The sequence below is a fragment of the Lynx canadensis genome, chromosome E2 (assembly GCF_007474595.2).
Source record: "Lynx canadensis isolate LIC74 chromosome E2, mLynCan4.pri.v2, whole genome shotgun sequence".
Taxonomy (NCBI): Eukaryota; Metazoa; Chordata; class Mammalia; order Carnivora; family Felidae; genus Lynx; species Lynx canadensis.
Genome location: NC_044317.1, coordinates 46,184,976 through 46,202,178, shown reverse-complemented (window position 1 = coordinate 46,202,178; position 17,203 = coordinate 46,184,976). Strand labels below are relative to the sequence as shown.

General features: G+C 50.0%; 1 protein-coding gene across 3 annotated transcripts in view; it reads right to left on the bottom strand.

Annotated features, from left to right (window-relative positions):
* The window catches only part of SIPA1L3 (signal induced proliferation associated 1 like 3), a 240,147-nt gene that overhangs the window by 19,245 nt on the left and 203,699 nt on the right, over positions 1–17,203 (bottom strand). For all 3 annotated transcript variants that reach the window (XM_030297618.1, XM_030297615.1, XM_032591515.1), the window contains exon 16: positions 4,477–4,698. In XM_030297618.1, coding sequence (XP_030153478.1) covers positions 4,477–4,698 — 222 coding nt within the window. The remainder of the gene's footprint in view (positions 1–4,476; positions 4,699–17,203) is intronic.

Genomic DNA, 17,203 nt, shown 5'->3' with positions numbered 1-17,203 from the left:
CACATCTCCTGCCGCTGCCGGTAGAGAAACACGTTGGCGTGGTCACACCCTCACCTGCTAAGCTCTGTGCTGCTGAAACACGGTGGGGTGGCGAGAAGCTCAAATGGATTAACTCACTAAATCCTCACAACCCTGGAGCTAGGGATGACTGTCACCCCATTTTAAAGAGAGGGAAACTGACGGGTTAAGGTGGGGGTCGGCAGCTGACGGATTCCCATCCTGACCCTCACGCTGTTCTGTAATGGCCAGCAGAATTAAGTGGTCAAAACAGGGGTGTCTGGCCATCTCCTGAGGCAGAACTGTTGGCCTGTCCCTCCCCCAGTGTTGACCAGGGCCTGCAGCAGAAGGGCCGAGCACGAGAGACACAGCACAGATCTTCCGTCCTTCACTAGCTTACTCTATCGTTTGGTCAACTAGAGCACGTGCCCAAATACAGAGGACACTGCTCTGTCCAAGAAATTAGTCCTCAGGAAATAGGAGTCGCTGCCCTGGACAGGAGTCCTCCTTGGGTGGTTTATATGACAAGACACTCTGATGGTTAGTTACCTTGCCAGGGATGAATCCTGGCTCTGCTACTTCTAGCTGGGTAACCTGGCTATGTACTTCTAACTGTGCCTCAGTTTCCTCATCTGGAAATGGGAGGTAAGAACAGATCCCTCTTGTGAGGAGGATCAATGGGGCTGGGTCTGTACAGCCTGAGACCAGCAGTCTGGCTGAAAGGGAGCACCCCTGCGTTGGATGAGGCCATTAGCACTTCTCCATGGGGCATGTTAGAGGTCTTTGACCGGAATTAAGGAAAAGGGAAGGAAAGAAAGAGAGGTTTGGTAATTACTCCTGGTGGGGGTGGGTGATGAGCTCATATGTGGTGACCTTGTGGGGACAAATTACACAACGAACGAACATAACATCTGCAGTGATTAACCTTAACTGAGTGAATCTGGGTAAGTAACGTAACCATTCTGTACCTCAATTTTTCTTATCTGGAAAATGGGATGCAAAGTACTTGCATAGTGAGGATTAAATGAGCTAATGTAGGGGAAGGGCTTCTGACAGTAGTTGGTAAAGTGGGTATTAACATACGGAGGTAAATAAGTTATGCAAATGAGTTCTTGTGCCTTGGGATTAAATTTCAGTGACAGCTTCATAGGCAGGAAAAAAAAAAGGTATGTTTAACCTCAAATAATTTAGCTTGAAGACGGTGTTTTCTGGAAAATTAGGTTAGGTGACTCAGAAGTATCTTTTTTTTTTTTTTAGAAGTATCTTTAACAATGATAAAGACACTATCTCCAAAATGCTTAGAGAGAATCTGAATAAAACAACTTTATGAAATGCGAGTGTGTGGACAAAAGCAATCATTCTAAATTAACATATTATCTTCTGCATGTGATTTAAAAAATGTATCCAGCTGGCTCAGTCCATGAAGCGTGTAACTCTTGATCTTAGGGTTGTAACTTCAAGCCCCATGTTGGGTGCAGATCACTTAATAATAAAATCTTAAAAAAAATGTATCTATAACTAAATTATTGAATATTGTAAGAAGCCATGGAACTATTCTATGTGTGCCCCCAAATATTTGATATATATTAAAAAAATTTTTTTTTAATGTTTGTTTATTTTTGACAGAGAGGGAGACAGAGCATGAGCGGGGGAGGGGCAGAGAGAGAGGGAGACACAGAATCCGAAGCAGGCTCCAGGCTCCGAGCTGTCAGCACAGAGCCTGACACGGGGCTCGAACTCACAAACCGTGAGGTCATGACCTGAGCCGAAGTCAGTCGCTCAACCGACTGAGCCACCCAGGCGCCCCTATTTGATATTTATATGTATATTTTATATACTTGGTTTACATACATACATTTATACAAACATACACATCTATAAAAATGATGTGTATGTTTGAGTCTTATCATAGGGAAAAGTGGGTTTTTGTTTGTTCAGTGTTATCACATATTCAGGCATATCATCTGAGCACCTACTGTGTACTGGGCCCCGGGTGGGGCTCATGGCACCTCTGCTCTCCTGGAATTCTCAGTCCACCATGGGGGACAGAGAGGAAGCCAGCCGCCAGGAAATGATGCTCTGATGTACCCTGGGACAGGTGCCGCAGAAGGGAAGAAGCATGAGGTCAGTGGAAGGGATGAGCCTGGTGTGGGCTTGAACGAATTTCCCCAAGGATGGCGTGTCTGGGTTAAGACCTGAGAGGTGGTGTTATGGGTCCCCTCCCACCAAAAAGATGCTGAAGTACAAACCCAGTATCTCAGAGCGTGACCTTATTTGGAAATAGGGTCTCAGACAATGAGGATGGACCCTCGTCCAGTAACTGGTGTCCTTATAAAAGGGGGAAACGCCAACACAGAGACGCGCCCACAGGGAGGACGCTGGGGAGATGCATCTACAGACCACGGAGTCCAACACGTGGCCTGCAAATCTGCAGCAGCTGGGAGACCAGCTGGAACAGGTTCCCCTTCGCAGCCCTCAAAAGGAACCGACCCGGCCAATGCCCTGATCTCGGACATCTGACCTCTGAACCGTGAAACAGTACATTTCTGGAGTCGAGCCGCTCAGTCTGTGGCACCTCACTGCCGCGGCCCTAGTAGTTACGCACGCGGGGAAAGGACAGCCAGAGCGGCTGCCGTGGTGGAAGAGCAGAAGGGCGTCAGCAGGGACTGACCCTCTGGCCACCCTGAACAGTGGGGGTCTCGTAGTATCTTATGGGGTTGCAGCGAGAACGCGACGAGATGCATGGCGCGTACGTTCACTGAAGGAGCACCCGGAGCGCCAGGCAGCCGAGACATGGCACCCGCTCTCCAGAAGAACGAGAAAAGTGACCGAATGACGGCAGGGGCCAGGTCTAGTCGGGAAGGCCCATCTGACGAGGTGGCATCAGACTAAGCTTCCTGGAGACAGCCCTGAGATCAGGGGCGGGGGTGGGGGAGTTCTCCGGGCACTAGAGAACCCCCGGAAAGGCCCTGAGGTTGGCCTAGCCTTGGCAAGCATGAAGTGCAGCAGAGGCCAGTGGAGTGGAGAAGGGAGGGGGCGAGCGGGAGGATGGGAGGGCAGAGGAGGGAGGAAGCCAACCGAGCAGGGTCTGCGCAGGAGTTTCGGCGAAGCACATGCCGCAGCCAGTGCCTGGTACTTGTGTGCTTGGTCAACGGAGCCCTCGTCATCCAGCCCGGGGGTGGAGGTGAGCGGAGGGTCAGAGCCTAGACTCCCGCGTGTCCCTGGCTGTGAGTGACGCGTGTGAACTGGACTCTCGGTGTGAGTTGCCCAGGCTCTCCTGCGGACATCTGCAGGGTCACGTTTCTGTCTTCCTGACACCTGTCTCCTTCTGAGCTCTGCGTCATCCACACATTTGAATGGTCCACCCAGGTCATGAAAGACTTTACAAAGAACTGGGGGAGGAGGGCAGATCCCCCCACACCCAATGGAAGAGGAGCCTTGGACCACTTCTGTCCCTTACCAGCTGAGTGACTCGGGGCCTCAGTTGCCTTATCTGTAAAATGGGGTGAATGGCAGGTCTGCCTTACAGAGCTGTTGTGAGGACTCAGGGAACTAATTCACATACAGGAGCTCAGAACCGAGACTGGCACACAGTGAGCACTCAGTAAATGTGAGGTATCGTCTTCTAACTTAAAACAGAAATCCTTCCCTAATGCATACTCTTCCGCTCTCTTCTGCTCTACAGCAGAGCAAAATGCCTCAAATGAGCTGAGCACAGTTTCCTCCCATTCCACCCTGCCCTTCTCTCCTGCACCCTGGGGGACCTCCATGAGGCTCAAAGCGACGCCCAGCTCACAGCCCATCATGCCCAGGCTCCTCACCCGGGCTCCTCCGCATACTCTCTGCACACTGAGGACTCTGGCCCCGCCCTGCACTCCCCCTTCCTCTCTACCCACACTCCTGGCCTTGGGGTATGCCTCCAGCCTCGTGCCCCTGTGAGACGACACCCAAATTTCCCCCTCCAGCCTGACTTCTCCCTTCAGCTCCAGACTCCTTACCCCGCCTCCTCCTTGATGTCTTCTGTGCTTCACGAACTTAACCCGCCCAGGACTCTCCCCCAGCCAAGCCTGCTCCTCAGCTCAGCCCTCACCTCAAGGCAAGCCTGCCCTTCCGGCTACAGGACCTAGAGTCTTCTTCAACCTCGCCCTTCCTCTTAACCCTCGTCTGGTCTGCCAGGCAACCCTGGCGGCTCTCCTTTCAGCTCATCCATCCAGAAGCCACCCCCTCTCCCTTCTCAGCCTCCATCCTGCTCAGCCTTCCCCAAACCCCGTCTCCTGCATAGCAGCTCCTTGAAGGCTGTGCCCCTTGGGCAGCCAAGGGGCCCTGTGAACACCCAACTAAGGGAATCTCTGTCCACAGAGATGGTGCGGGACTGGCACAGCATCCTGCTGAATGAGTGAGTGAAGTGTCCCCTCCTTCCCCACCCAGAGACGCCTGGCTTGGCTCTTGTAGAACCTTGCTGGGCGTCCAGGCACTTACTTCTTTGGGTCAGTGAAGGGGAGTGGCCGTGGCGGGGGCTCGTCTGCCCTCTTCCACCCTGTGGGGTGCTTATTGCGAACGGGTTGCTTGGAGAAGAAGGACTTGGGGACGGAGGCGGACAGCTGGAAGGGGCTGGGCTGGGCCACCTGGGAGGGCCGAGGGGTCTCTGTGCTGGCGGTTTTGTAAACCTGAGCAGGGTAGCCGGCCCTGGAGCTCACGTCACTGCAAAGTAAAAACAAGAGAAATAAGCAATCAAATGTTCCCCATTATGCAGAACTGATCTGTTTAAATGTACTCTTGGGAAACAAAAAATTCCTTTGCACAAGAGGTATACAAATACATCGCTGCTGTGGAAAGTTCCAATACAGAAATCTATATAGGGAGAAGACCAAGTTGCCTAGGAGGTCCCCCCCCTCCAATCCCACCCCAGGAATGCCCTTCCGGCACATTTGGTACCACTGGGAATCCAAAACAGTCACCCCCTGTGGGTGGATGCACCCCGAGATTCCCTGTCTCCTGGGCACGACTTACATAGCTAGAGGTGGGGGTCCGACCTGTCTCTAGGGGTAACCAAGGTTTACAGTTTGCTGGCTCTCTCTCTCTCTCTCTGTCACTCGTGCATTTTTTCTCTCTCTCTCCCTTTTCCTATGCATTACAAATATACACGTGAATATAATCAGAGAGGTAGAACCTTTTACTTTGGGGGGGGGAGCATGAAGAATTTTTTTGGGGGGGTAGAGGACTGTATTTTTATATAACTGGAATGACATTAATACGTTGTTCTGTAAACTTTTTTTTTTTTACTTAAAATATAGCTTGCTCAGTAGCCTCTTCATTCAAATATTTTTTGAGCACTCGCTATACATCAGACACCATTCCTACTGATCTAATCTAAAACCCCAGCTCAGTATCTGAAATGCCAGATTCCCACGGAATTAACACTACAATGAACCTCATGCTACTGACCAGAACCCAGCTATTGGGGACCCACCTGTTTATTCCACTGAGACAAAGTGACTTTTAAAACTTAAATTAAAAAAAAATTTTTTTTATGTTTATTTTTGAGAGAGAGAGAGAGAGAGCGCGCGCACGCAAGCAGGGGAGGGGCAGAGAGAGAGGGAGGCAGAGATTCCAAAGCAGGCTCCAGGCTCTGAGCTGTCAGCACATAGCCCAACACGGGGCTCAAACCCTGAACTGTGAGATCATGACCTGAGCTGAAGTTGGATGCTAAACTGACTGAGCCACTCGGGCGCCACCCCCCCAATTTTTTTTTTAATGTTTATGTTTGTGAGAGAGAGAGAGAGAGAGAGAGAGAGAGAGAGACAGACAGAGCACAGGCAGGAGAGGGGCAGAGAGAGGAAGACAGAGATTCCAAAGCAGGCTCCAGGCTCTGAGCTGTCGGCACATAGCCCAACACGGGGCTCAAACCCATGAACTGAGATCATGATCTGAGCTGAAGTCGGATGCTAAACCGACTGAGCCACCCAGGCACCGCGCCACCCCCCCCCAATTTTTTTTTTATGTTTATTTTTGTGAGAGAGAGAGAGACAGAGCACAGGCAGGAGAGGGGCAGAGAGAAGGAGACACAGAATCTGAAGCAGGCTCCAGGCTCTGAGCTGTTAGCACAGAGCCTGATGAGGGGCTTGAATTCACGACTTGAGAGATTATGACCTGAGGTGAAGTCAGACGCTCAACTGACTGAGCACCGAGGTGCTCCTTAAAATTTTTTTTTAATGTTTGTTTATTTTTGAGAGAGATGGGGTGGGGGAGGGGAGAATATGAGTGGGGGAGGGACAGAGAGAGATGGAGACACAGAATCCGAAGCAGGTTCCATGCTCTGAGCTGTCAGCACAGGGCCCAACGTGGAGCTTGAACCCACAAACTGTGAGATCATGACCTGAGCTGAAGTCAGATTCTTAAATGACTGAGTCACCCAGGTGCCCCTAAAACTTTTAAATTGGGGCTCCTGGGTGGCTTAGTGGGTTAAATGTCTGACTTTTGGTTTTAGCTCAGGTCACGATCTCTGTCCCTGCGTGGGGCTCTGTGCTGACAGTGCAGGGTCTGCTTGGGATTCTCTCTCTTTGCCTCTCTCAATAAATAAATAAACAAACAAGCAACTAAATAATGAAACTTAAGTAAAATTCCAATTCCATTTTAAGTAAGAGGGACTTAGTGAGAAAAGTAATGGCTTTGGCATCTAAGTCAATAAATCCTTTTCGAAGGTCAATTTAGTAATATGAAGGGGTGGGACTTTTGACTATGATGGAATGAGGAGACTGGCAAATATTCTCCCCCCAGAAAGCACAAAATTGACAAAAACAACCATTTCAGCACTCTGGCAATTGACCAAGGGCATATGACAATGCAAGAATCATCTATGCTTGGAAAACTGCTGAACTTCAGGTAAGAAAAGAGGGACTCTGTGGCATTTTAGCCTGGGGCTCCTCCCATCTGCCTGCCTAGTTCAATGAGTAAGACATTCTGCTATACCAAAATCTTTGAAATAGCATCAAGCAAACCAACACGTGTGCAATGAAAGTTTCAGAAAGAGAAAAGGGCAGAAGAAAGATTTGAAGAAATAATGGCTGAAAATTCCCCCAATTTGATGAAAAAAAAAAATCATCTACACATCTAAGAAGCTCCACAAACCCTATGAATGGTAAATACAAAGATATTCACATCCAGGGGCGAGTGGGTGGCTCAGTCGGTTGAGGGTCGGACTTTGGTTCAGGTCATGATTTCACAGCTCACGAGTTTGAGCCCCGCATCAGGCTCTGTGCTGACAGCTCAGAGCCTGGAGCCTGCTTCAGATTCTGTGTCTCCTTCTCTCTCTGCCCCTCCCCTGCTTGTGCTCTCTCTCAAAATAAATAAACATTAAAGTAAAAAAAAAAAAAAAAAAAGATATTCACATCCAGAAAAAGTTCAAAGTCAAACGGTGAGATAAAAACCTTGAAAATGTCAAGGGAAAAAGGATTCATCATATACAGGGAAGCAACAATATAATTAACTACAGACTTCTTATTTGAAACAATGGTAATGGAATGACATTTTCAAAGTGTGGAAAGAAAAAACCGCCAACCAAGAATTCTGTATCCAGTAAAACTATCCTTTACACATACAGGCAAAATAAAAACATTCTCAGATAAAAAGACTGAGAAACTGATTGCCAGCTCATCTGCCTGGTGAAATAAAAAGAAGTCCTCAGGCTGAAAGAAAATGACTCCAGGATCATCTGGCTGGCTCAGTTGGTGAAGTGTGCAACTCTCAATTTTGGGGTTGTACTTTGAGCCCCAAGATGAGTGTAGAGATTACGTAAAAATAAAATCTAAAAAAAAAAGAAGAGGAAGAAGAAGAAAACAGATAGTGACTCCAGATGATGACCTGAATCCATACGGAGAAATGAAGGATCCAAGAAAGTCAATTTGCAGGTTAGAATAAGACTATAGAGGGGGCACCTGCGTGGCTTAGTCAGTTAAGCTTCTGACTTTGGCTTAGGTCATGATCTTGCAGTCTGTGGGTTCAAGCTGTGTGTCGAGCTCTATGCTGACAGTTGAGATCCTGGAGCCTGTTTTGGATTCTGCGTTTCCCTCTCTCTGCCCCTCCCCTGCTTGTGCTCGGTCTTTCTGTCTCTATCTCAAAAGATAAACATTAAAAAATTTTTCTTAAGGGGCGCCTGGGTGGCTCGGTCGGTTGAGCGTCCGACTTCGGCACAGGTCATGATCTCACGGTCCATGGGTTCGAGCCCCGCGTCGGGCTCTGTGCTGACAGCTCACAGCCTGGAGCCTGTTTCGGATTCTGTGTCTCCCTCTCTCTGTGGCCCTCCCCCGTTCATGCTCTGTCTCTCTCTGTCTCAAAAATAAAAAATAAACGTTAAAAAAAAAATTAAAAAAAAAAAGATTAAAAAAAATTTTTTCTTAAAAGACTATAGATTTATGTTTTATTTCTTCTCTAACTTCCTTAAAGATATAAGATTATAAAAGGCAACAACAGCAACACTATATTGTTGGGCTTATAACAAATGTAGATTTAATAAAATGACAAATACAGCACAAAAGAGGGGGAAAGGAATGTGGCTATACTGGAGAAAAGTTTCTATATTTTATTGAAATTAAGTTACTAAATCTTTTTTTTTTTTTTAACAATAAAGTCTTTTTTTTTTTTTTTTTAATGCTTACTTATTTTTGAGAGAGAGCGTGTATGCATGCTGAGGGGAGGGAGGCGCGTGGGCAGAGAAGGAGACAGAGAATCCCAAGCAGCTCTGCACTGTCAGCATAGAGCCCGATGCCAAGCTCGAACTCATAAACTGTGAGATCATGACCTGACCTGAAATCAAGAGTTGGATGCTTACCCAACTGAGCCACCCAGGCATCCCAAGTTACTAAATTTGAATTACTCTGTTAAGATGCATATTGTAAGAATTTGGGAAAAATAGCTGAAAAAAGCAGGAGGAATCCAAACAGTACACTAATATACATTATTTAACATGAAAGGTGGCAGTAAAGGAAGAACAGAGCAAGAAAGGTAGTGAACATATAGAAAATGGCAAAATGGGGAATGTAAATGCAATAATTACCAATGACTTCTCTAAATGTGAATGTTTCAATGGCCAAATCAAAAGGTAGCGATGTCAGACTGGATTTAAAAAAAGCAGGCTCTCAGGGGCGCCTGGGTGGCTTCAGATTCTGTGTCTCCCTCTCTCTCTGCCCCTCCTCCACTTGTGTGCGTGCGCTCTCTTTCTCTCTCTCAAAAGTAAATAAACGTTAAAAAAATGTTTTTCTTTTAAAACAAGCAAGCTCTGACTAGATATGCTTTCTACGATTTAGCAACATCTATTCATGTGGCCACAGCTGCAAACTGGTGTGTGGGGGGGTGTCCAGGGAGCCATGGAGTGTATAACACCAGGAAGGGATGGCAGGGTGACCAGGGAGCCTCCCCAGGGAGGCGAGGGCATCTGAGCTGAGAAGTGAAGGATGAGTGGCAGTGGTTTAACATCTGACCTCTCAGAAATCCGTGTGACAGAAAAGCCTGTCCAAGTACTTGTAGGCACACACAAGGATGTTCACTGCCAACACTGTATGTAATCAAGTTAGACGCGCCTGGATGGCTCTGTGGGAGGTGTGTTCGACTCTCGATCTTGGGGCCATGAGTTCAAGCCCCACTACTTAACACAATAAAAACTTAAAAAAAAAAAAAAGTAAATTAGACCCGGCCTGAATATCTTTTTTTTTTTTTTTAATGTTTTATTTATTCTTGAGAGAGAGACAGACAGCATGAGCAGGGGAGGAGCAGAGCAAGAGAGGGACACAGAATCTGAAGTAGGCTCCAGGCTCTGAGCTGTCAGCACAGAGCCCGATGCGGGGCTCGAACTCACAGACCGTGAGATCATGACCTAAGCCAAAGTCAGATGCCCGACTGAGCCACCCAGGCGCCCCAGGCCTGAACATCTTTTAACAAGGGATTAACAGATGTTCCAAGTACCCCCATATGATCAAAACCTACGCAGCCAATTCAAAGAGTAAGGTAGGTTTGTTTATGAATGAGGACAGATGTCTGAGTACAAGGCACAGTACAAAGCATGACTCTGTTCTTTCTGTTTTTACATACACAGTTACGCTGTATGATTATTGAGCTTTTTTTTTGTTTTGTTTTGTCTTTTTTACAAAAAAGGAACCATACAGTTTTTCCCTAACTGTGGGCCATTAAATCATTTGAGTGGCTCTTGACCATTATTAAGGGGGAAAAGGCCCCCAAACCAAACAGACTGGAATAAAAAACATCAGTAAGGGTAAGAGCTTTGTGAAGCTTCATTCTGGACATCCGTTGGGGGGTTGTAAATGTAAAATGCTTTCCCTGTTTCGGGTAATGATCAAAAATGTTTGAAAGAGGGGTGCATGGTGGCTCAGTCGGTTAAGCATCCAACTTCAGCTCAGGTCACGATCTCCCGGTCTGTGAGTTCGAGCCCCGCGTCGGGCTCTGGGCTGATGGCTCAGAGCCTGGAGCCTGCTTCAGATTCTGTGTCTCCCTCTCTCTCTGTCCCTCCCCCGCTTGCACTCTGTCTCTTCCTCTCTCTCAAAAAATAAACATTAAAAAACATTTTTTTTAAATGTTTGAAAGAACTGGGCTGCTGCAGGTTTGGAGAAAAATCTCGGGGAGGAGCTTACACTAACTGATTATCTCTGGAGATAGTAATGATGTGTTCAGAATAAAAGTCAAATGAAACCGTACAAATGGCACAGAGCACAAAGGAGGTGCCACCTGACACCCCAGTCTCTCCCTGCTCTCCCTGCAACCAAGACCCATCCTTTCTTCTTCTTCAACAGGGAGCTGTGCGCACACAAGCACACGTGTGTGAGAGGGAGTGTGTATCCTTCCCACTTTGTAAAATAAATGGCAGCAGATCATAAGCTTGCTGTGCACCCTTTCACCTTAACCGTACGTTCTGTAGCTCTCTCCCTGTCAGTCCACACGAACCCCCCTTTCTGCAACGGCCGCAGGGGGTCCATTCTATGAATAGATCACCCTAACTTTTACTTTCTACAGTACATTCCTCTACCTTGCCCTCAGGCATGTTCATTCAGCTTTTGTGAGCTGACAAAACAAGAGATGATTAAACCAGGAAGGGAAAAAGGTGAACACCCTTTGTGTCCGCCAGCCAGCCAGCTCCATCCACGGCCTCCTTCGAGATGGGCTTGCCTGGCTTCGGGTCCTGCAGCAGACCTTTTGGGTGTCAGCCTAATTCCCCCCTCCACCTGTAAACAGAGGCTGACTTTACTCCTCCTTTGCTTGAGGAAGGTGACCAGACACCTCGCCCAGGGGGCAAATCCTGACTGAGTGAGGCCACTTGTCTGGGATGGGTATGGATGGGTCTGTACTGTATTTCTGCCCAGTGACACTTTGGGGAGGGCGTATATGGACTGTCTGCTGGGTGACTTTGGGAGAAAATTTCTTTGCTAAAAAAACAAACAGAAAACACTTGCAGAAAAATCACCTTCTCTTCCACTGGACACTGTGACTACCTGGTTGAAGGACAGCCACTTTGAGAAGGAGGGGAGCCAGCTTGGAGGCTGACGGAGGCAGAACACAAAGAGGAGAAAGAACTTAGGTCTTTGAGTCAATAAATCACCCAATCCTGGCCACCCCCCTAACTTGGCATTTTGTGTTCTGTGAGATAACAGACTGCCTTCAGCCACGCTGGAATTTTCTGTTACTTGTAGCCAAAGGCATTCCCATGACTGTCTCTGTCTTCAGCTTTGTGAGGCCTCAACACAGAACTATTCCCCACCCCCAGCGTGCTGTGTATTTTGACCCAACCCTGAGCTGGGGCCATGAGCCCAGGTGCCCCATACGGGGTGGAGTTCTTGCCCCACCCACCAATCGGCAGAGTGAGCATGCTCTCTTTCTGATGCACCAGCAGGAACAGGTATCCCCCTCTGGGCCTCAGCTGTGACTTGAAGACCAAAGAGGCACCATGGGGTGGGGTGAGAACATGGGCCGTGCTGCCCACCTGACCCGAGTTCCAATCCCAGCTCTGAGTGACACACTGGGACCTGAGCTCGGGTCCTTCCCCCCTCAGAGAGCCTCAGTTTCCTCCTCTGAGAAATGAGGCAGTGACAGCACCACTTCAAGAGGTCTTGTGTGCACTGTTAACGTGGTGTGCCCAGGGGCTAAAAGCCGGGACTTTGGGCTCAGCCAGGACTGGGGCGGAGGCATCCTGCTTGGCCCTCCCACCCCCACCTCCCCCACTGGAGAGGTTATGCATTCATCTGTGTTCTATCTTAGGGAAGCACTTAAGATTTTGTTGGAGGAAAAGGTTTTGTGGCTTACAAAAAAAGCTGAAAAACCAGGGGCTGGATGGAGAAATCAGAGCTGCACTTACACTCAAGTCTTGATGGGTGGCCTAGGGTGGCTGAGCCCCTGCGCAGGAGGAAGAGTGGTGGCAGTGACGGGGCTGGCTGTGCTGAGCCTGTGAACATGGCCAGGCCCTGCCCCAAGCATCTTCATTTAGTTGTCCTGGCAACCCCCTGAGGCAGGAACTACCACCAACCCCGTGTTTCAAGTGGGGAAACCAGGCCCCAGAGAGATTAAATAACCTGCCCCCAAACGATGCAGCTGGTAGGGATGGAGCCAGGATGCAAACCCAGTCTGGCTCAAGAGACCCCGGCTTTTAACCCCAAGCCTGTACTTTCAACAACTGCAGTCACAACAGATATGGAATACGTGCAAACAAAGCCTGGCAGCAGCTGCTATTTTTGGACCCAGCTACGTCGCAGGCCCCGCGCTAAGTACTTTCAGTGCATGATGTAGGTTCGTTGTGGCAGCCTTAGACCACAGATCCTATCATTGCTCCCATTTTACAGATGAGAAAACTGAGCCTCAGAGAAACTAAGGAGCCTGATGGAGATCACACGGTTGGGTCAGCTTTGGAGCTGTGATCCGGACGCAGGCAGTCAGAGGCCAGAGCCCAGGAATCCCTCACTGCTTGGCCTTAACTACTAGACCAATCTTGCCCTCTCTCCCTAGTGTGTGGCATGACCTTGAGAGTTCAATCAGTCCCCGCATGTGGCTGCAGTTATCGTGTAGGAGTCTCAAGTGGCCACATTCCACTCAGTGGCCTGGGAGCCGAAGTGGCAGGTCTGCAGGGAGGATACGGGATCAGAGTGATGCAGAAACCCGCCAATGCTCACCCCCTCCACCCCCACGCCCATCGCTGTAGCAGTCTCCTCCTGCCCAACCTCACTGAACACAGCCAGAGAGAGCCTGTGAACACCGAGTCAGATCGCAGCGCGCTTCTGCCCAGGACTCTCTGTGGCTCCACCTTACTCAGGGCAGAGGCAGAGTCCTCCGCTCTGCCCACAAGGCCCCACACCATCTGGCCTGCCCCTTCTGCCCTCAGCTCCTCCCACTTACCGGGCTTCAGCCAGGTGAAAGGGAAGCTGTTCCCAGACAGAAACATTTTCACCTCAGGGCCTTTGCACTGCTCTCTCCTTTCCTTTAGAGGGCTTGGGTTCCTCTCCCAGGCTGACTGTGACTCTCCCAAGTGGGTCTCTGTTGTGTGTGACCCCAGCGGGTTCCAGGGCCCTCACATTACCTTTAAGAGCTGTGCCCCCAGAAGCATATCCCAGAGACTCCCTCTTGGCACAGCCTGGGGAGGCAAAGCCACGTACTTCCTGCCTGGCTGTGTCAGCTCCACGTGGAGTGGAGAGCCTCTGAGTGCCCCTTCACAGCTCTGGAAACCCAGGGAGCTCTGAAGCGTGTGCTGCCTCAGGAGAGGGCGGGGGGCCAGGTGGCTGCCCGCCTGGGATCACTCAGCCCACTGCGGTGCCCACAGCAGGCGCTGGCGCCTGGCAGTGCGCCTGGAAGCCGGGCTCCCATGACGAACGTCTGGGGAGAGAGTCTGCGAAGTCACTGAAATCATCGATGGGCACAAGCTGCTACAGGCTGTGGCGGCTTCCATGGCGGGGCCGGAGCACGGGGAGGGACTGGATAGGTGTTTCCCTGCTCAGCACGGCCCATCCCCCTGTGGCAGTCCTTGAGTTTTGCGGGCAAACTCAATCCCTTCTACCTTTCAAATAGTCCAGAGTAATCTTTTTAAAACGTAAGTCAGACTGTGCATTCACATGCCTCCCATGGCTCCCATGTCCCTCAGAATCAAATCCCAGCAGCTGACCATGGTCAGTAAGCCTTCCAGAACCGGGTTCCGGCCTACCGTGCACAACTGACCTCCTGTCACTCTCCCCTTTGCCCTGTCTGCTCCTCCCTCTCTGGCCACTTGATCATTTTTTTTTTTTAAATGTTTTATTCATTTTTGAGAGACAGGCAGAGAGAGAAGGGGACAGAGGATCCGAAGCAGGCTCCGCGCTGACAGCACAGAGCCCGATGCAGGGCTTGAACTCACGAACTGTGAGATCATGACCTGAGCCGAAGTCAGACATTCAACTGACTGAGCCACCCAGGCGCACCCGCTTGGCCGTTTCTTAAGCACTGCAAATGAGTTCGCCTTCACGGTCGTGACATTTGCTGTTTCTTCTGCCTGGGTCAACCCCTTGCTTCCTACAAAATAACAACCTTGTAAGAGGCCTTCCTGGCCGTCCGTCCTGTTACCTAAGAGTAACGTGCCTCCTGGGCTGGCCCTGCCCCAGTCTCTTCTCAAGAACCTCACCACCCCGTCTGCAGCACCCGCCTGACACTCGGCAGTCAGCCTCGACTCTTTGCTCCCTGGCACCATCCTGGACCTGTGTCTCCCTCCCTCCTGGTGTCCTAGCAATGCCACTTTGTGACGCAGGCGCAGCTGCTCTGTCCTCTGGTTCAGACCCCTTCCTTCTCACTCATATCTCCGCCTCAGCCCTGTCCCTGAGGCTCTGCCTCCAGTCTCATCTCCAGCACTACCTTTCAAAACATAAATCCGCCTGTACTACCCTTTCTGCTGAAACCTCTCCTTGCTGCCCACAGTTCTTGGGATCGAATCCAAACTCTGTAATGTGGTGGACAGGGCCCTGCATGGTCTGGCTCCTGCTGACTTCCCAAAAAACCTCCCATCAGCTGGCCCCTCAGTTTCTACCCTTGAGCCAAGGGGCCTGTGTTCAGTGACCTAACAGCATCCGCCTTCCTCTCCACCTCAGGGCCTTTGCACATGCTACTCCTTCCCATTCATCGAGACGTCCTCTTTACATCCCATCTTTCCTTTCCCCCCCTGCCCCCCCCCCCCTTCTCTCTTTTTAAAAAAAAAATTGTACAGGCGTGCCTGGGTGGCTCAGTCAGTTAAGTGTCTGACTCTTGGTTTCAGCTTGGGTCATGATCTCACGGTTTTGTGAGTTTGAGCCCCTCATCGGGCTCCGTGCTGACGGTGCAGAGCCTGCTTGGGATTCTGTCTCCCTCTCCCTCTCTGCCCCTTGTTCACTCCTGCTTTGTCTCTCTTGAAATAAATACCTAAAAAAATTGTATAATAGCTGACACACAGAGCAGTATACAAAGTATATGCATATAACTGAAGAAACAGTTACAAAGCAGACACCATGTGACTGCATCCTGGGTCAAGAATATACCATCAGCCCCTCGGAAACTACTCACCTGCTCCCACCTCCTTATTGTTCTTATCTTTGGCAGAAATGACCCTTCCTCATGGAACCTACCTTTGCCCCTTGGGCTAGATTAGACACTCCTTTGAGTCCTGGACCGTATCCACTCGCGGATCCCAGTGGGTCTCCTCTGCCGGCTTTCTCCTAGCACAGTTCATCTATTACTTTGATCGTTATTTGCTTGCTGGCTCCCCGGTACCGGGTCAGTGCCAGGACAGCAGGGGCCGTGTGTGCCCGCAGCGCCCAGCAGAGGGCCAGGCACACAATGAGCACTCGCTATGTGAATAAACACGGGTGCTCTATTACAACGTGCTGTGCAAGCAGAGACCGGGGCAGCTATGCAGCTCGCGTGCCTGCCCTCGATAGCAGGCTGTCATCCCAGCTCAGCCCAAGGGAAGAGATAAACGAGAGCAGATGCAGAAGGCCGGTGGGTTGACCGGTGTGAGGGGCAGCGCGGCCGGCGGCAGGTGGAGGCACATGTGGGCCTCCTGGGCTCAGGTGCTCAGCGACCAACTGGGAACTTGGTTCCCCCGCCAAGACGGGAAAGTTGTGGGAGGGCAGCCAAGTAAGGCCCATTCATGGGACTTGCACACCTTCTCTATCTGGGATGCCCTGCCCTCCTAGTCCCCTGGCTCGCATCAGCCTCTTTGTTCTAGGAAAGCCTCTCACACAATGGGGTCTGGCCCTTCCTCTGGGCTCCCGCATCCCAGGTGCTTCCCTCACCTTGGCCCTGACCACTCTGGGAACAGGTGTGTCTTCCCTGTTGGACTTTGAGCCCCAAGAGGGCAGGCCTGGGGCTGTCTCAGCCATCTTGGTGTCCCCAGAACTGCCTGAAAGAGGCATGGCCCCGGAGAAACATTCTGATTTGGTTAGTTTGAGGCATACCTCTCCTCTTTTTTTTTTTTTTAATTTTTTTTTTTTTCAACGTTTTTATTTATTTTTGGGACAGAGAGAGACAGAGCATGAACGGGGGAGGGGCAGAGAGAGAGGGAGACACAGAATCGGAAGCAGGCTCCAGGCTCTGAGCCAGCAGCCCAGAGCCTGACGCGGGGCTCGAACTCACGGACCGCGAGATCGTGACCTGGCTGAAGTCGGACGCTTAACCGACTGCGCCACCCAGGTGCCCCAACCTCTCCTCTTTTTATAACAATCCCCTGTGATTTTAATGACAGGCAGGCTCAAGGCCTACTGCCTGGTATGGTTCTAAGGGTCCTACACACAGTAGGTCATTAAATCTTTACCATATCCTTATGAGATAGGTATGTGATTTATCCCCCATTTTACAGACGAAGAAACCGAGGCCCAGAGAAGTTCAGTCATTTGCCCAAGGCCACACAGCCAAGGCAAGGCAAGAGGGAGGGCTTGAACCCTGGTGGAGGTCCAACTCTCATCTACCATGCAGATGTTTCTTTAAATCAACTCATTCAATTTTTCTCAACTTGTCCAAGACAGTATCTGTAAAAGCAGGGGATGGGCAGGTAACACCTTTCCTAATACTCATTAAAGCAAACATTTATCTGTTAAAAAAACAAAAAACAAAAACATTTTCCTCCTATACCACCCAAATCACCTCGAGCACCCCATTTTGGGAAATGCTGTTCCATGCCAGAGCCTGGTTGCCTAGGAGAAAACTTCAGGAAGCAGCTTAATGA